This window comes from Gopherus flavomarginatus, chromosome 10, assembly GCF_025201925.1.
Source record: "Gopherus flavomarginatus isolate rGopFla2 chromosome 10, rGopFla2.mat.asm, whole genome shotgun sequence".
NCBI lineage: Eukaryota > Metazoa > Chordata > Testudines > Testudinidae > Gopherus > Gopherus flavomarginatus.
In genome coordinates this window covers 8,507,431-8,527,261 of record NC_066626.1, presented here as the reverse complement: position 1 = coordinate 8,527,261, position 19,831 = coordinate 8,507,431, and the positions used below count along the sequence as shown (strand labels likewise).

Sequence of the window (19,831 nt, the reverse complement as noted above, 5' to 3'; positions counted from 1 at the left end):
TGGCCCCCTTAAGGATTGAACTCACAACCCTGGGTTTAGCAGGCCAATGCTCAAACCACTGAGCTATCCCTACCCCCTTTCTCTTCTGCAGACTAAATAACCCCAGTTCCCTCAGCCTCTCCTCACAAGTCATGTGCCCCAGCCCCCTAAACGTTTTCATTGCCCTTTCCTTGAACTCTTTCCAACCTGTCCACATCCCTTCTGTAGTTGGGGGACGCAATACTCTAGGTGTGGCCTCATCAGTGCTGCATAGAGGGGAATAATCATTTTCCTCAGTCTGCTGGCAATGCTTCTACTAATACAGCCCAATATGCCATTGGCCTTCTTGGCAACGAGGGCACACTGCTGACTCATATCCAGCTTCTTGTCCACTGTAATCCCCAGGTCCTTTCTGCAGAACTGCTGCTTAGCTAGTCGGTCCCCAGCTTGTAATGGTTCTTGGGATTCTTCCTTCCTAAGTGCAGGACTCTACACTTGTCCTTGTTGAACCTCATCAGATTTCTTTTTATTCATTTATTTATTTTACTGGCCCTGCTCTCCTGTGAATACTGGTGTTGTCACTGGCAGCAGGTACTGAGTCGGTGACTCTTTTTCTTTCAGGGGTTGGTGACCTTTGAGGAGCTGGCTGTGTACTTCACGGAGGGGGAATGGGCTCTGCTAGACCTTACTCAGAGAGCCCTCTACAGGGAGGTCATGCAGGAGAATTATGCCACTGTGGCCTCACTGGGTAAGAATTCCTGTTCTCTTGGTCTTAGAAGCTGTGGGGTCTCTACAGAACCCGAGTAGTAGTAACTCTAGGCCTTTACTCAGCCTGTAATTGTTGACAGGTTTCCATTCCCCACTTTTTGCCTTATGTCCATCCCCAGTGTCATTTCTGGACATGTGTATATTTGATGTTGTCGGCCATTTAAAAAAATATATAAAACTTAGTTTAATTTATCCTCATTGGATGCATTAAAACTAATGAATAAATAGAGCTTTCATCTCTTTCCTCATTTGAAGGGGACTCTGTGCAGCTGGTATAATTCTTGATACAGTCCAGTAAACAGGGGAACTACGTGGTGCATGGATGGCGTGATAGTCAGATGAGCCCATCTTTTGACAGGCGAGCGTAGGAGGTTGCTGCTCAGGAGTCCATGGGTGAAAGGGAAATGGAGCAGTGGGAGGGGAAGAGAAGGGGAGTAGAGATTGTTGGGGTGCCAGCAGGTGGGGAGGGCTGAGAGCAGTGGGAGGAAGGGAAGGGTAGTGTGGAGGGAGGGCACCGAGGAAGGGGGCAGGATGGGTCAGTGGGGAGGGGAAGAGGTTTTGGGGCTCTGGAGCTGTGGGGGATCCCAGGCCTTTCACAAAGAATCCGTGCCCAGGCCTTGTTGCTTCAGAGCCTATGCTCCATTTTTAGTTCTGTTCAGTTTTGCTTTATTTTACAGGTTTTTCCCCCCAAAATATTAAACTCTGGTCCTTCATCCACCACTCACTGCCCCTCATGCAATCCCTCCCTCCTTCCCCGTATCTACCCACTGCAACCCTGGCCACCATTCCTGAGTCCTTGCTGCCTTCCTCCATCCCAGAGGACAACCGCTGCCCTGGCACAAATGTGCTGTTTGTCGATGATGTCACAGGGTGGCAGTGAGAGCTCTGGGGACTTGTCAGGTCTTTTCTCTTCCCCACCCCCATCTCCAGCAGCCATGGTCTGCCTTCCCTCCAGGCTTTTTGGATCTTTTAGTCAGTCCCTTCCGAGACCATGTGGCCTAGTTCTTGTTTTTCACTGTCTCCTTTTCAGAGGAATTAGAGTCTATTGCTCCTGAATTCTAGTGTCTAATTCCCCAGGCTGCCCCAGACGTGGGGCGGGAGGTGTGTTAATACGCCCTAATTCCCCCAGAACTGCTTGTCTAATGTCACAGGTCTGAGGGAAGCTACACCTTTGACCCCCTCCAGAGTCTGCTCAAGGAATGCCCTCTCAGGTACCAGGCCTCCAGTCATCACCTCTCTGTGGGCAGGGACATGGGAGTCTCTGCATGTTGACCAAGGTTTGAGGCTTGCAGTCCCCTCACCCTTCATTGCATTCACTGGCCTAAAGTCCAGCCCCTGTGCTTTGCTTCTCTCCAAGGGCTGTGACCAGTGTGTGTGTTGACAGATGTGGGAATTTTGGTAACATTTCTGTTATTCCAATATATCCCTCGGCTGCCCTCTGTATTTGGTGTTGCTCAGCTCTGAGTGTGAAGAGCTGTGGCAGGGTGATACAAATGGCTCATGAAGACACTGACTGTGACTAACCCACATCAATGGAAGACCTTACAGAGTCCCCAGTAACCCCCAGGACTGAACACTTGACACCTATCACTGAGAGGTTCCCAGCTTGTCTGGGCAGAGCGCACGTGAACTCAGCATGTTCCGAGGAGCAGGAAGAAGTGGGCTCCCAGAAACAGGGAGCTTTCCTGGAACTAAGACAAAGGGACAGACACAGGGAAAGGACACCCAATGGGTTCCTACAGCAGTGTGGCTCAAGGCTTTGTCCAGTCTGGATTATGTCTTAACCTTTACTTCTCTGTGCTAACCTAAGGACTTGCCCAGGCTGCGTTCCAGTTGACTAATAAACCCTGCTCTTTTTGAAAAGGCTGCTGGGTATCACTGCAGATACTTGCTGGGTGCATTAATCCCTGAAGAGTGTAACAGTCTCTGACCAGGAGTCTATCTCAGCTGGACTTGCTGGGCACAGCTCACTGTGTGAGGCAGGAGAGCTGGAGCCCAGAGGCTCAGTCTCAGAGGCACTGAGGCTGCATAGCCTACCCTGAGGGAAGAGTGGGACCCATTGGGGATTTGTCACACTGAAGGGAAGTTCCTCTAGGGACTGTTTAAAAGCTGAGGTATAGGACAGACCTGGAGGATCCATGACAGTTGGTGGTGTCTGGTGGGATTCTGAATGCAACAGGAGGATTTTGCAATAAGTGATTTGCAGCAGTAAAAACAAGACTAGTCAAAGGAAAGACGAAGAAAATGGAGTATATCCACCTCTCTAAGAAGTATCAGAGGGGTAGCCGTGTTAGTCTGGATCTGTAAAAGCAGCAAAGAATCCTGTGGCACCTTATAGACTAACAGACGTTTTGGAGCATGAGCTTTCGTGGGTGAATTCCCACTTCGTCAGATGAATGTAGTGGAAATTTCTAGGGGCAGGTATATATATGCAGGCAAGCTAGAGATAATGAGGTAGTTCAATCAGGGAGGATGAGGCCCTGTTCTAGCAGTTGAGGTGTGAAAACAAGGGAGGAGAAACTGGTTTTGTAATTGGCAAGCCATTCACAGTCTTTGTTTAATCCTGAGCTGATGGTGTCAAATTTGCAGATGAGCTGAAGCTCAGCAGTTTCTCTAGTCTAGTCTAGTCCTGAAGTTTTTTTGCTGCAGGATGGCCACCTTAAGGTCTGCTATAGTGTGGCCAGGGAGGTTGAAGTGTTCTCCTACAGGTTTTTGTATATTGCCATTCCTAATATCTGATTTATGTCTGTTTATCCTTTTCCGTAGCGACTGTCCAGTTTGGCTGATGTACATAGTAGAGGGGCATTGCTGGCATATGATGGCGTATATTACATTGGTGGAAATGCAGTGAATGAACTGGTGATGGTGTGGCTGATGTGGTTAGGTCCTGTGATGGTATCGCTGTTGCAGATATGTTCATCTGCAAATTTGACACCATCAGCTTAGAATTAAACAAAGACTGTGAATGGCTTGCCAATTACAAAACCAGTTTCTCCTCCCTTGGTTTTCACACCTCAACTGCTAGAACAGGACCTCATCCTCCCTGATTGAACTACCTCATTATCTCTAGCTTGCCTGCATATATATACCTGCCCCTGGAAATTTCCACCACATGCATCTGACGAAGTGGGTATTCACCCACGAAAGCTCATGCTCCAAAACCTGTGTTAGTCTATAAGGTGCCACAGGACTCTTTGCTGCTTTCTCCCTAAGAAGGGCGTCACAGAGCTGTGCAGTGGGAGAGTGTTCAGTGTTGGGAATTACACAAGACTCAGCCGAGTGCATGGCTGGAGAAGGATGATCGGATCAAGAATTAGGGTCCAAAGCCAGGTGGGATTTTGAGAGAATCCCAGGACCACAGAGGCACCTGCAGCAGGGGGGCATCCTGGTGATCCCGTTCCCCCTTTGCTAGAGTTAAAGCAGTAGGAGTTGGAGCGGAAAGCAATGGAGGAACAGAGACTAGCAGACTGTGAAAGGCAGCGAGCTAACCAAGAGAAAAGGGTAAACATGAGGAGGAGCAGAGGAAAAACCAAGAAGAGCAGCAATAGCATGAAGTGGGAATGGAAAAGCAAGAAGTCTCTTGGGGGGAGAGTGGGGAGAGACCAAAGGAAGCCAGTTCCCTAGGAGCCCAGATACGAAATGATTGGCCCAGCTTAATAGGCCGGGGTGGGGGGACGCGGTATAGATGCCTACCTCACTGCCTTTGAGAAGGCTTGTGACTGGAACCAGGTTGATCCTGCAGACCATCTTCTCTGTGATCCCTCCTACTTGGTGCCAAAGTGATAGAGGTGTATAGCCAGGTAGGTGGGGTTGATACTGGAAACTATGAACAGGGCTCTACTGCATAAGCTTGAATTGATGTGTGGCTCATAGGAAAAGGTTTTGGGATATGCAAAGACCCAGGGTTTATTGTATATGGAAACTTCCGCCCTGGGGGTGAAATATCTCTGCAAAGCAGGTAAAGGGGCAGGTGTCACTATGCTGGAAAGTTTTTATGACCTAGTGAGGTTAGAGTAACTCTGTGAGATGTGTCTCCATGAGCTTCAAATGTGAGTAGTGGACAAGAATCCTGAGGATCCATGTAGCACATTCCAGGTGGCAGATGAGTTTGTGGACAGTAAGATCCACAGTGAAGAAAACCAAAGGGTGACTGGATCAAGTTGGGGACCCAAAAGGTGGGGGGGGGCTACACAGGGGCACCCCAGAAGTGGGATTCAAGTAAATTGAAACCAGGAGTGACAGGCAATGTGGGTAGACGAGCTCCAAGCGATCCTGAAAACCTGACATGTGGCATCTGTAGGAAAATTGGGCCTACGTGGGTGCGCTGCTCAAGGCTGGAGAAGATGAGGTGTGTCCAGGCCCGAGGGGCTTACCCATGCTGTGTCCAGCCAAGAAGGCTGCCTGTAGCTCAGCCTCATCTAGTGAGCTATGTGACTGAACTTCCGGAGGAAAGCAGTCTCACAGCCATCACCTCTGGGCTAAAGGGTGAGCTGGAGGATGAGCTCCCTCCCCAGGCACTGGGCATGTGTCCGGTGTGTTCAGACTCCTCATTCCCAGCAGGAGTGGAAGGTGGTTACTGGAGGGACTTTACTTGGGTGGAGAGATGCTGGGAATGAGAGACCCCTTGTCAAACCCTGTGTGGTAAAAACCCCACTGAATGCTGAAAGGAGGCACAGCCTGGTGCAAGGGGCCAAAGGTGAAGCCATTTGCCCTACCTGTGGCTCATGTCCCTGTGCAGACACAAGAAGGGAGCCATGGGCTAGCTAGGAATGGGTTCTCCAGGATCTCACTGTGACTCTATCGGGGTTCCCAAGGTGTCTGGGGTGAATCACTACCAGCTCAATGCAGTGTGAGAGATCCTCGGCTGTGCCCACCAGGGGAAGTTCTCCCAAACCTGCTGGCTGCTGGCAGCACAAGCACACCGATGTGCTCTATGAGTTCCCTCTACAAGCTAGCAGTTAATGCACCCACCTTGTTACACTGAAGTGCCCACTCCCTTGTCTTCTGGGCACCCACTCTGTACAGTGATTTGCTTCCTCGATAGGAAGTAGTGCACCCTGGGGTCGCCAGCCTCCCTCTGCTTAACACATTCTTGGTTGCTTCTCATTAAAGAGTCGTGTGGCACCTTATAGACTAACAAACATATTGGAGCATAAGCTTTCTTCGGTGAATACCCACTTCGTCAGACGCATGTGGTGGAAATTTCCAGAGGCAGGTATAAATATGCAAACCAGAATCAGTCTGGAGATAACGAGGTTAGTTCAGTCAGGGAGGATGAGGCCCTCTTCTAGCAGCTGAGGTGTGAAAACCAAGGGAGGAGAAACTGGTTTTGTAGTTGGCAAGCCATTCACAGTCTTTGTTTAATCCTGAGCTGATGGTGTCAGATTTGCAAATGAACTGAAGCTCAGCAGTTTCTCTTAGCTAACTCAGCACCTACTCTCATGCTTCATTGACCATGGTCCATCAGTGCTTGGGATGTCACTGTGTTGGTGCCTCTCTTGGTAGGAGACAACTTTAAGCATAGACATGTGCACAGTTTTGTAGCGTAGAGCAGGCCTGTAAATAGTGTGACTGCACTGGTATGTAAAAGGCGGTGGAGTGAGACAGTGTAAATAAACTTCAGAGTGGTATCTGTGCAAGAAAAGGTCTCTGAGTGGTCTGTGCAAAGCCAAGAGGACAGGCATAGTGAGTGCTCCATCACACGTGGGGGCTTGTCTGGCATCCTGCCTTTCTCCATGTGAATAGATAACATGACAGGCGAGATGCTGGAAAAGTTTGGCAGTCCAGGAGATGGAGGAAACTTTAAAATGGCAGGTTGATGACCTTGCAGGCCTTCATGCTGTTCCACCATTTGAGGAAGAGAGTCCTTGCTCACCCGTCAGGCTGAGGAACTAAAAAGCATGTGGGAATATATAAGGAAGGAATCCCTGATGCAGCAACAGCTATTACAAAGTGTGGTGAGTCCTGTGGTGGGATCAGCAGCTGGGCACAGGGGATTGGCCTCTGCAAGATGGACCCCACAGTTGACCCCAATGGATATTTGGTCTCATTTGGGATGGTGGCTATGGGGACAGGATGGGATAAGGGAATATGGGCCCTATGGCTAGCTCCCTGTTGAACAGGGGAAGCTCAGGCAGCCTCCCTGACACTCAGTGATGAGCGGGAAAGGAACTACGAAATGGTTCAGGCAGCTGTATTAGATTGGGTGGGCCTCTTGGCAGAAAAGTACTGGCAAAAAATTTCAAGCCGCAGGATGAACGGGAGGATTATGACCCTGGACATTTGCCCAAAACTGACAGACTGGGCCACTCGTTTGCTAAGGCCAGACACCCAGCATGTGGCCAACATTATGGACACTCATTCTTGAACCGTTCCTTTAAAATCTCCCAGACAGGAGCCCATTATGGGTCAGGTGGCATCAAACAGTCACCCTAGATGCGGCAGTTAATTAACAGAGTTCGCAGAGGCAGACATTCTCAGAAGGGGTCGGTAGTTTAAGAGTCTGGATCCAGGGAGGAAGATCAGAGAAGCTACATCAAGAAGGGGTGCTAAGAAAAAGAGGGCAGAGGCTGAAGAAATGGTGGGGTCTCGGGTGATGATGTCTTACAAGTGTGGGGGACCAGGACATATGAAAAGAGACTGCCCGTATATAGAAGCTGGGTTTACAGAATTCTGTGGTTGGGCCGGGACTCGCTGGGCAGGGAGGAAGAAGGAAATTACTGACTATTTAGATAACATTGAGAAGGAGCTATCAAAGGGATCTGGTAGACATTGCCTCAGCCTTTTTACTAATCAGGCATGAGTTGGTGAAACCCCACTGAAGAGTGAGGCTCAAATATAGAAATGGGGGTAAGAAACTGCCCTGTGGCACAGGTGCCCTTGGAATTTCAGGGGAAGTTTAAATGGAAGCCAGTTGGGGTAGTGGATGGGTTACCCCATCTCCTTGTGTTAGGCACAGTCTGGAACCCCTTCCTATTAAGGATTCAAAGGGGCATCTGGAAACCCTGGAGGGAAGGAATGACACAGTTAAGGGAAAGAGCCATTAAGCACAGAAAGGTCAGAAAAGATCACACAGGAGAACACAAGCCAGAGAGAACATAAAGGAAGGGGAATTCCCCAAGAGATGAAGGAGGAAGAAGAAAAGGAAATAGCTGCAGGGGATAAAGTTAACCCAAGCTCATTAAAAGCAATTGAGCGGGTATTGGAACTGCTGCCTCTGAATTGCCAAGGAGGGGGGACCCCCAGGAGCAGCTTGGAAGGCTTGCAGAACAAGAGACAATATATAGAGACCATGAGAAGGAGGGACACCAGCAAACTCCCCCCACAAAACAAAGAGGTTGAGAATGAAGTGTGTGTATCATTCCCCTCTCCCCACCACCCCAGTATGAGGACCTGTGGGTTGAAGTGAAATTATGAGACATCCTCTGCTCACCACATATGACTTTAGTGGGTGGAGAATGGATGGGCCCTACAAAGGGATCCTAGATGAGTGAACAGAAAGAGTTTGGATAACCCACAGCTCAAAAGCAGTAGTGACAGACAAAGGGAACGTAACGCATACATACACCCAAAAGACCTGCTTGGTAGGAGATGGGGAGAAACTGGGGAACAGAATTGTTACCACCGTGAGGAAGCAGCTTGAAGCCAGTTGAATACCAAGGCCCTGGAGAAAGCTGACTCTGCAGTCTCGGTAACTGTAGTGGGGTGCTTACCTTGCTCTTTCCCTGAAGGGCTTAAAACAGCACTGGGAGAGGTCTGTGACAGGGAAAGAAGCTACTAGGCTGACTGAGGAAGCAGCGGCAGTGGGGCCATGCCCCAATCAGGCATCAGCTGGCCCTGTAAAGGAGCTCAAGCAGATAGTCTCTCTCTGTGTTCAGAGAGCAAAGGGCCTGGCTTCAAGGAGGTGAACCAGGTATCTGAGTGGAGCAGGGCTGGGGAAAGGCCAAGGGAGCTGGGGAGCTCCAGCCTGGAAAGCGCTATGCTACGGGCTGTTAAGGCCTATTAGATACTGGGTTGCAGGGGCAGCCCTCGGGTAGCCAGAGGCAGCAGGTCCAAACCCCTTTGCCTGTCATGAGTGCTAGTCTGCCCCAGTGAATAGGGGCTAGATGAAGACTGGGCAGTCATGAAGACTGAGATGAAGTGGGGATAGTGGTTGGGGATTCCTCTGGGAGGGGGAGACCCAGAACTGTGGGGGTACTGCCAGGGGGCAGCATCCAGTTAAAGGGGCACTGGGGTCCTGGGAGGGACACGGGGCCCAGTGGTAGCGGATTACCAGCCGACAGAGGGCTGGTGAGCTAATTCCCATGGATGACCAGCTGGAGGTGCTGCAGGGGTGAGTCCTGCATCATTACACTAACACCTGTAGCTGAGACCCAAGAAACAGATAAGACCATGCAAAGAGTGCGATCTGCAGCTGAGAGACAGAGAGGAGACTTGCTGTGGGTGCTCCAGGATCAATTGCTCCAGGAGGTGTGACAGCTAAAGAGGGATTTGGAAGCAATAAAGCACGCTATCTGGTGGAGGCACAGCTAATAGACCTCACTGGGGGTTGGAGCAAGGTTTTTAAGGGTGGGGGGCATATGTGATATGGTTTCCTCCCCATCACCTGTAAGACAAAGGACAGAACCTAATTAGTTATGTGCTGCACCTGGGAAGTGATTAACTGATTGCCTGCTGGCCAGATTAGGGGGAGCTAGATGGAAAGAGGGTCTTGGCAGTGAGGAGAGAGAGAATATTTTCTGATCCTAAAATGAAGTTCCTTTGGAAAATGAAGAAAAGCCTAGTAGGGAGGGAAAATGGATCCAAGTAGAAAAGAAAAATAAAATAGATGCAGACTCAGATGATGATACCAGCAAAAAAGGAAAGCTGAGGAAGGAACTAACCTGAACTGTTACAACTAAGGGCTGGTCTACACTACGGGGGAAAATCGATCTTAGATACGCAACTTCAGCTACGTGAATAATGCAGCTGAAGTTGAAGTATCTAAGATCGAGTTACTCATTGTCCTCATGGTGCGGGATCGATGTCCACGGCTCCCCCTGTCGATTCCGCAACTCCGTTTGGGTTGGTGGAGTTACGGAATCGATATAAGCGTGTTCGGGGATCAATATATCACGTCTGGATGAGACGCGATATATCGATCCCCGAGCAATCGATTGCTACCCGCCGATACGTCGGGTAGTGAAGACGTACCCTAAGATTCTCTCGCCAAAGCAATGAGAGCAGGTGACGTTAACCCTGTGAAAGTAGCTGATTGGGTTATAAGATTTGGATCTTTTAACTAAATGTAAGAACAAAGAGCAGGTTGATGAACTGCTGTAAACTGCAATGCTAGGGAAAGTTAAAATAAGTTGCCAGTTACAAAAGTAGGTTCCTAGAGTGAAGGGGGATGATGTATAGGATGCCATTGGAACTGAGCAGTGATGAGAGAAAGAGTATTAGGAAGTCTGTGCCTGTCATTGGGCTTGGGGGCAATACACATCAGTGGGGGATTGTGTCACCACTAGCCCTGAGTGCCTCACAATGCTTTGCAGCTGTGGCTGCCAACCTGGTTGGATCCCACAGCATATCAGGATAACAGGGAATTAAAAGGCACATAAGTTAGCTAAAAACGCTTCAAGAAACCCTAGCACAGAAAAATATAAAAAGAGAATTGCAAAAATTTTGGACTAACAAAAAAATAAAATAAAAAGAGGCAGAAGGATTTTGAATTGTGCCCTAGAGTTTAGGATAACAACATACTTCAAGGCCTGGTTAGGAAAAATTAAATGATTTTTAGGGCTGTCAATTAATCACAGTTAACTCATGCGATTAATTCAAAAAAATTTATTGTGATAAAAAAATTAATCACAGTTTTAATCGCACTGTTAAACAATAGAATACCAATTGAAATTTATAAAATATTTTTGATGTTTTTCTACATTTTTATATAGTATTCTGTTGTAACTGAAATCAATGTGTATATTATAAATATTTGAACTGTATAAATGATAAACAAAAGAAATAGTATTTTTCAATTCACCTCATACAAGTACTGTAGTGCAATCTGTCGTGAAAATGCAACGTACAAATGTAGATTTTTTTTTGTTACATAACTGCATTAAAAAATAAAACAAAGTAAAACTTCAGAGCCTACAAGTCCACTCAGTCCTACTTTTTCAGCCAATTGCTAAGAGACAAACAAGTTTCTTTACATTTACAGGAGATAATGCTGCCGCCTTCTTATTTACAGTGTCACCAGAAAGTGAGAACAGGATTTGCTTGGCACTTTTGTAGCTGGCATTTACTTGCAAGATATGCTAAACAGAAGTCTTAAAAGATCAACATTCTGATGCGGAAACTGTAGAACCCGAACCACCAAAAAAGGAAAAACAACCACCTGCTGGTGGCATCTGACTCAGATAATGAAGATGCATTGGTCCATACTGCTTTGGATTGTTGTTGAGCAGAAGCATGGTGGTTGAAGAATGAAGGCGAACATGAATCTTTAGTGCATCTGGCACATAAATATCTTACGATGCTGCCTATAATAGTGCCATACGAACGCCTTTTCTCACTTTCAGGTGTCATTGTAAACAAGAAGCAGCAGCATTATCTCTTGCAAACATAAACAGACTTGTTCGTCTGAGCAATTGGCTGAACAAGAAGTAGGACTGAGTGGACTTGTAGGTTCTAAAGTTTTACATTGTTTTATTTTTTAATGCAATTTTTTTGTACATGATTTTATATGTGTAAGTTACACTTTCATGATAAAGTGCTTGCACTACAGTACTTAGGTGAATTGAAAATACTTTTTTTAGTGCAAATATTTGTAATAAAAATAAATGTAAAGTGAGCACTGTATACTTTATATTCTGTGTTGTAATTGAAATAAATGTATTTGAAAACGTAGAAAACATCCAAAAACATTTCAATAAATGTTTTAATGTTTAACAGTGCAATTAATCACAATTAATTTTTTTAATTGCTTGACAGCCCTAATTATTTTGTTTAGAGTACTAACTAGCCACAGTGGCCTAAACATGGAAACTTTTTAGAAACACCATAATAGAGGTGTTTATTTGTTTACCCCAAATAAAAAAAATCTGTAAAAGCATCAAAAAAAAATTTCACCATGGCTTAATAACCAAATAAGAAAGGTGGTTAGAGACAAAAAAGCCATTCTTTAAAAACTAGAAGTCAAATCCTACTGAGGAAAATAGAAAGGATCATAAACTCTGGCAAGCCAAGTTTAAGAGTAGAATTAGACAGGCCAGAAAAGAATTAAGAGCAGCTAGCAAAAGCCACAAAAGCAAACAGTAAATTTTTTTTCAAGTACATGAGAAGCAGGAAGACTGCCGAACAATGAGGTATGGCCACTGGATAATCTAGTGTTACAGGAGCAGTCAAGGAAAAAAAAGCTATTGCAAATAAGCTAAATGAATTCTTCACACCTGTCTTCACTGCAAAAGAATGAAAAAGAGATTCCCACACCTGACCTAGTCTTTTTAGTGACAAATCAGAGGAACTGTCCCAGATTAAGAAGCTAGTGTAGGAGGTGTTACAACAAATTGATAAAGTAATAAGTCCCTAGGAATCCAAGAGTTCAGGTGAAAATCAAATATGAACTTGCAGAGCTACTAACTTTGGTATGGAACTATTGCTATCATGGGGTCTATTCATCGCTTGTATTAAGGGTGCTCATCATGCCCACGCTCTTATGTTCCCCGAGTGCCTGCATTTCCACCAAATTGTCACAAGGTTCGTTCACCACTAGGGTACTTCCTCCTGGCTGCTCTGGGGATTAGCTTTTTCCAGATCCAGTACCTACTTCTGCAGCTCATTGCACACCCTGCTGCCTCTGTCCCCCAATCTCTACTACTCTGGGTGCTCTCTCTCTGTGGTTTGGCTCTCTAACCAGATCACTGTATGTTTTGCCAGCTATTAAAGTCTCTCCATGAACAATGTCTCCAGCAGTTTTCCCATCCACTGCCTGGTCTGTACCGCTTCCCTGGTAGATGGTAGGGGAACCCGGGCCAGCCCTCTACTCTAGATTTCAGCTCAGGGGCCCTATAATCAGCAACCAAGGTCTGCACCTCTTAAACTTTTCTGCCATTTTCCTGAGCCTTTTGTACACCCTCTCCCACTTGTTTTCCTTGCTTCCCTCTCTAATGTGAAGAGTGGCTGCAGGCTCCCTCACTGCAGCATCTTTCAGCTGCCAGCTTTCTGTTTTTTCCAGCTTCCTGCATGGTGACTTGCCTGCTTGGTGCGAAGGTTGCGGATCTCTCGAGACATCTAGATAGGCTTATGTGTAGTGCTGGGGAGGAGCCGGTGGTCATGGTACATGTAGATACCAGTGACATAGGGAAGGACAGGAGAGAGATCTTGGAGGCCAAATTTAGGCTGCTAGGTAAGAGATTGAAGCCCAGGAGCTCCATGGTAGCATTCTCTGAGATGCTCCCAGTTCTATGCGCAGGGCCAGTTAGACAGGCAGAACTGCAGAGTCTCAATGCATGGATGAGACGATGGTGTAGGGAGGTAGGGTTTAGATTTATTAGGAGCTGGGGAAACTTTTGGGAAAAGGGGAGCCTATACAGGAAGGATAGGCTCCACCTAAACTAAAATGGAACCAGATTGCTGTCACTTAAACATTAAAAAGGTCGTAGAGCACTTTTTAAACTAAGGGCTGGGGAAAGCCAACAGGTGCGGAGGAGCACGTGGTTCAGACATCCCTTAGGGGAGGATCTAGTAATAGAGAATCTCTATGTCCTAGTGAGGATAAGAGGATGGAAGATGATAAAGTACAGGTAGGGTCTGATCAGAAGCAGTCAAATAAAAGAGTCCCATTCAATTAAATTGTGTAATGGCAGACAGCTAAAAGGAGACAAGTTTTTAAAGTGCTTATATACCAGTACTAGAAGTCTAAATAATTAAAATGTGTGAACTAGAGTGCCTCGTATTAAATGAGATTATTGATATAATAGGCATCACAGAAACTTGGTGGAATGAGGCTAATCAATGGGATACAGTAATACCAGGGTACAAAACATATCGGAAGGACAGAACAGGTCATGCTGGTGGGGGAGCGGCATATGTGAAAGAAAGCGTTGAATCAAATGAAGTAAAAGTTGTAAATGAATCAAACTGTACCACAGAATCTTGCATACTATAAGAATATAACGGTAGAGATATATTACTGACCACCTGACCAGGATGGTGATAGTGACTGTGAAATGCTCAGGGAGCTTAGAGAGGCTATTAAAATAAACTCAATAATAATAATGGGGGATTTCAATTATCCTTATATTGACTGGGTACATGTCACCTCAGGACGGGATGCAGAGAGAAAGTTTCTTGATACCTTAAATGACTACTTCTTGGAGCAGCTTGTCCTGGAACCCACCAGAGGAGAGGCAATTCTTGATTTAGTCCTAAATAGACACAGGATCTGGTCCAAGAGGTGAATATAGCTGGACCGCTTGGTAATACCGACCATAATATAATTAAATTTAATATCCTTGTGGCAGGAAAAACACCACAGCGGCACAACACTGTAGCATTTAATTTCAGAAAGGGGAATTACACAAAAATCAGGAGGTTAGTTAAAGAGAAATTAGAGGGTACAGTGCCAAAAGTGAAATCTCTGCAGACTGTGTGGAAACTTTTTAAAGACACCATAATAGAGATTCAACTTAAAATTATATCCCAAATTAAAAAAAAGAGACCATGGCTAAACAACGAAGTAAAAGGAGCAGTGAGATGCAAAAAGACGTCCTTTAAAAAGTGGAAGTTAAATCCTAGTGAAGAAAATAGAAAGGAGGATAAACCCTGGCAAATGAAGTGTAAAAGAGATTTTGGAGTCATTCTGGATAGTTCTCAGAAAACATCCACTCAATGTGCAGTGGCAGTCAAAAAAGTGAACAGAATGCTGGGAATAATTTAATGTAAATTTAATTATATAAATTAAATATAAATCACTGGTGTGCCCACATCTTGAATACTGTGTGGAGATGTGGTCGCCCCATCTCAAAAAATATATACTGGCATTAGAAAAGGTTCAGAGGGGGCAATTAAAATGATTAGGGGTATGGAATGGCTTCCGTATGAGGAGAAATTAATAAGACTGGGAATTTTCAGGTTGGAAAAGAGACGGCTAAGGGGCGATATGATTGAGGTCTATAAAATCGTGACTGGTATAAAGTAGATAAGGAAGTGGCGTTTACTACTTCTCATAACACAAGAACAAATGAAATTAGTAGGCAGCAGGTTTAAAACAAAGAAAAGGAAGTTTTCTTCACACAATGCACAGTCGAGCTGTGGAACTCCTTGCCAGAGGATGGTGTGAAGGCCAAGCCCATAACAGGGTTCAAAAAAGAACTAGATAAATTCGTGAAGGATAGGTCCATCAATGGCTACTAGCCAGGATGGGCAGGAATGGTGTCTCATAGACTTTAAGATCAGAAGGGACCATTATGGTCATCTAGTCTGACCTGCACAAGGCAGGCCACAGAATCTCACCCACCCACTCCTGTAACAAACTCCTAACCTATGTCTGAGTTACTGAAGTCCTCAAATCGTGGTTTAAAAACCTCAAGTTGCAGAGAATCCTCCAGCAAGTGACCCATGCCCCATGCTACAGAGGAAGGCGAAAAACCTCCAAGGCCTCTGCCAATCTGCCCTGGAGGAAAATTCCTTCCTGACCCCACATATGGCGATCAGTTAAACCCCGAACATGTGAGCAAGACTGACCAGCCAGCACCCAGGAAAGAATTCTCTGTAGTAACTCAGATCCTACCCCATCTAACATCCCATCACAGACCATTGGGCATATTTACCTGCTAATAATCAAAGATCAATTAATTGCCAAAATTAGACTATCCCATCATACTATCCCCTCCACAAACTTATCAAGCTTAGTCTTGAAGCCAGATACGTCTTTTGCCCCCCCACTGATTCCCTTGGAAGGGTTTTCCAGAGCTTCACTCCTCTAATGGTTAGAAACCTTCGTCTAATTTCAAGTCTAAACTTCCTAGTGTCCAGTTTATATCCATTTGTTCTTGTGTCCACATTGGCACTAAGCTTAAATAATTCCTCTCCCTCCCTAATATTTATCCCTCTGATATATTTATAAAGAGCAATCATATCACCCCTCAGCCTTCTTTTGGTTAGGCTAAACAAGCCAAGCTCTTTGAGTCTCCTTTCATAAGACAGGTTTTCCATTCCTCAGATCATCCTAGTAGCCCGTCTCTGAACCTGTTTCAGTTTGAATTCATCCTTCTTAAACATGGAAGACCAGAAGTGCACACAATATTCCAGATGAGGTTTCACCAGTGCCTTGTATAATGATACTAACACCTTCTTATCTTTACTGGAAATACCTTGCCTGATGCATCCCAACACTGCATTAGTTTTTTTCACTGCCATATCACGTTGGCGGCTCATAGTCATCCTGTGATCAACCAATACTCTGAGGTCCCTCTCCTCCTCTGTCACTTCCAACTGATATGTCCCCAATTTATAACCAAAATTCTTGTTATTAATCCCTAAATGCATGACCTTGCATTTTTCGCTATTAAATTTCATCCTATTACTATTGCTCCAATTTATAAGGTCATCCAGATCTTCCTGTAGGATATCCCGGTCCTTCTCTGCATTGGCAATACCTCCCAGCTTTGTGTCACCCGCAAACTTTATTAGCACATTCCCACTTTTTGTGCCAACATCAGTAATAAAAAGATTAAATAAGATTGATCTCAAAACCGATGCCTGAGGAACACCACTAGTAACCTCCTTCCAGCCTGACAGTTCACCTTTCAGTACGACCCGTTGTAGTCTCCCCTTTAACCAGTTCCGTATCCACATTTCAATTTTCATATTGATCCTCATCTTTTCCAATTTAACTAATAATTCCTCACGCGGAACCGTATCAAATGCCTTACTGAAATGGAGGTAAATTAGATCCACTGCGATTCCTTTGTCTAAAAAATCTATTACCTTCTCAAAGAAGGAGATCAGGTTGGTTTGGCATGATCTACCTTTTGTAAAACCATGTTGTATTTTGTCCCAATTACCATTGACCTTAATGTCCTTAACTACTTTCTCCTTCAAAATTTTTTCCAAGACTTTGCATGCTACAGATGTCAAACAGGCCTATAGTTACTCGGATCACTTTTTTTTCCTTTCTTAAAAACAAGAACTATGTTAGCAATTCTCCAGTCGTGCAGTACAACTCCTGAGTTTACTGACTCATTAAAAATTCTCGCTAATGGTCTTGCAATTTCATGTGCCAGTTCCTTTAATATTCTTGGATGAAGATTATCTGGGCCCCCCGATTTAGTCCCACTAAGCTGTTTGAGTTTGGCTTCCACCTCAGATATGGTAATGTCTACCTCCATATCCTCATTCCCATTGGTCATTCTACCATTATCCCCAAGCTCCTTATTAGCCTCATTAAAGACTGAGGCAAGTTATTTGTTTAGGTATTGGACCATGCCTAGATTATCCTTAACACTGAGGATGGAGTGGAGGTTTAGCGGTCCCACTTCTTCTTTCTTTGTTTTCTTCTTATTTATATGGCTATAGAACCTTTTGCTATTGGTTTTAATTCCCTTTGCAAGGTCCAACTCTACATGGCTTTTAGCCTTTCTCACTTCATCCCTACATGTTCTGACCTCAATAAGGTAGCTTTCCTTGCTAATCTGTCCCATCTCCCACTCCTTGTAGGCTTTCTGCTTTTTCTTAATCACTTCTCTGAGATGCTTGCTCATCCAGCGTGGTGTACAACTCCTGCCTATGAATTTCCCCCCCTTTCTTGGGATGCAGGCTTCTGATAGTTTCTGCAACTTTGACTTGAAGTAATCCCAGGCCTCCTCCACCTTTAGATCCATAAGTTCTTCAGTTCAAGCCACTTCCCTAACTAATTTCCTTAATTCTTTGAAGTTAGCCCTTTTGAAATCAAAAACCCTGGTCCCAGGTCTACTTTTGTTTATCCTTCCATCTAGTTTGAACTGAATTAGCTCATGATCACTCGAACCAAGGTTGTCCCCTACAACCATTTCTTCTATGAGGTCCTCACTACTCACCAAAACCAAATCTAAAATGGCATCCCCTCTTGTTGGTTCTTCAACTACTTGGTGAAGGAATCCATCAGCTATCGCATTCAGGAAAATCTGAGCCCTATTATTACTAGCACTTGTCCTACAGTCTATGGGTATGTCTACACTATGGGATTATTCCAATTTTACATAAACCGGTATTTGGAAACAGATTGTATAAAGTCAAGCGCACACAGCCACACTAACCACATTAATTTGGCGGTGTGCGTCCATGTACCGAGGCTATCATCGATTTCTAGAGCGTTGCACTGTGGGTAGCTATCCTATAGCTATCCCATAGTTCCCGCAGTCTCCTCCTCCCATTAGAATTCTGGGTTAAGATCACAATGCATGATGGGTCAAAAACAGTGTCGTGGGTGATTCTGGGTAAATGTCATCAGTCAATCCTCCCTCCGTGAAAGCAACAGCAGACAATCATTTTGTTTCCTTTTCCCTGGATTGCCCTGGCAGACGCCATAGCACGGCAACCATGGAGCCCATTCAGCCTTTTTTTCACTGTCACCATATGTCTACTGGACGTTGCTAACAGACGCGGTACTGCAGCACTACACAGCAGCATTCATTTGCCTTTTGCAAGGTAGCAAAGATGGTTACCACCTCTACTGTACTGTCTGCTGCTTTGCAAATTGGCAATGACGGTTGCCAGTCATATTGTACCATCTGCTTCTGTCATGGGTGCTCCTGGCTGTCTTCGATGAGGTTGGCCTGGGGCGTATGGACAAAAATGGGAATGACTCCCCAGGTCATTCCCTTCTTTACGTTTTGTCTAAAGGTAGAGTCAGTCCTGCCTGGAATATCGGGCAAGCCTACTAAAGAACCAGAGAGGCAAACAGCCACTCCGAGTCAGAGCCCCAGACATCCCACAGAAATGATGAGCTGCATGCCATTCTAGGGGGTGCCCCTGCAACAACCCCACCTATTGCTTCCCTCCTCCCACACCCCTCCTGGTCTACCATGGCAGCTATTCCCCTATTTGTGTGATGAAGTAATCAAGAATGCATGAATAAGAAACACTGACTTTATTGAGATAAAACCGGGGGGGAGGGGGAGCGCAGGCTCCAGCTGCTATGATATTCCAGGCAGGACTGAATCTCCAGGAGACAAAGCTTAAAGAAGGGAATGACCGGGAGTGATTACCATTTTTGCCCAGGCGCCCCCGGCCGACCTCACCGAGGCCAGCCAGGAGCACTTATGGTATGATGATGACGGATACCAGTTCTATTGTACCGTCTGCCATCAGGAAGGGAAGGCAATGGGATACTGCTGTGTAACGCTGCAGCACCGCGTCTGCCAGCAGCATCCAGTAGACATATGATAACATTGAAAAAAGGCGAGAAACAATTTTTTTTCCCTTTTCTTTCACGGGGTGGTGGTGGGGGGAGGAGAGATTGACAACATATACCCTGAACCATCCGTGACAATGTTTTTGACCCTTCAGGCATTGGGAGCTCAGCCAAGAATGCAAATGGTTTTTGGAGACTGCGGGAACTGTGGGATAGCTCGAGTCCTCAGTCCCCCATCCCTCCCTCCGTGAGCGTCCATTTCATTCTTTGGCTTTCCATTTCACTTGTCACGTGGCCCTGTGTTGAGTCCCTGCTGTGGCCTCTGTCTATCATAGCCTTGGAGATTTTTCCAAACGCTTTGGTATTTCGTCTTTTGGAACAGAGTTCTGATAGAATAGATTCATCTCCCCATACAGAGATCAGCTTCAATATCTCCTGTAAGGTCCATGCTGGAGCTCTTTTTTGATTCTGGGACTGCATGGTCACCTGTTCTGATCGGCGCTCCACGCTGGGCAAACAGGAAATGAAATGCAAAAGTTCACAGGACTTTTCCTGTCTACCTGACCAGTGCATCTGAGTTCAGATTGCTATGCAGAGTGGTCACAATGGTGCACCGTGGGATAGCTCCCGGAGGCCAATATCGTCGAATTGCAGCTACACTAACCCGAATCCAAAATGGCAATACCGATTTCAGCGCTACTCCCCTCG

At 45.7% G+C, this 19,831-nt stretch overlaps 1 protein-coding gene across 7 annotated transcripts in view; it reads left to right on the top strand.

Moving 5' to 3' along the window:
- The window catches only part of LOC127030281 (zinc finger protein 585A-like), a 78,188-nt gene that overhangs the window by 9,047 nt on the left and 49,310 nt on the right, over positions 1-19,831 (top strand). For all 7 annotated transcript variants that reach the window (XM_050916493.1, XM_050916487.1, XM_050916492.1 and 4 more), the window contains exon 3: positions 601-727. In XM_050916493.1, coding sequence (XP_050772450.1) covers positions 601-727 — 127 coding nt within the window. The remainder of the gene's footprint in view (positions 1-600; positions 728-19,831) is intronic.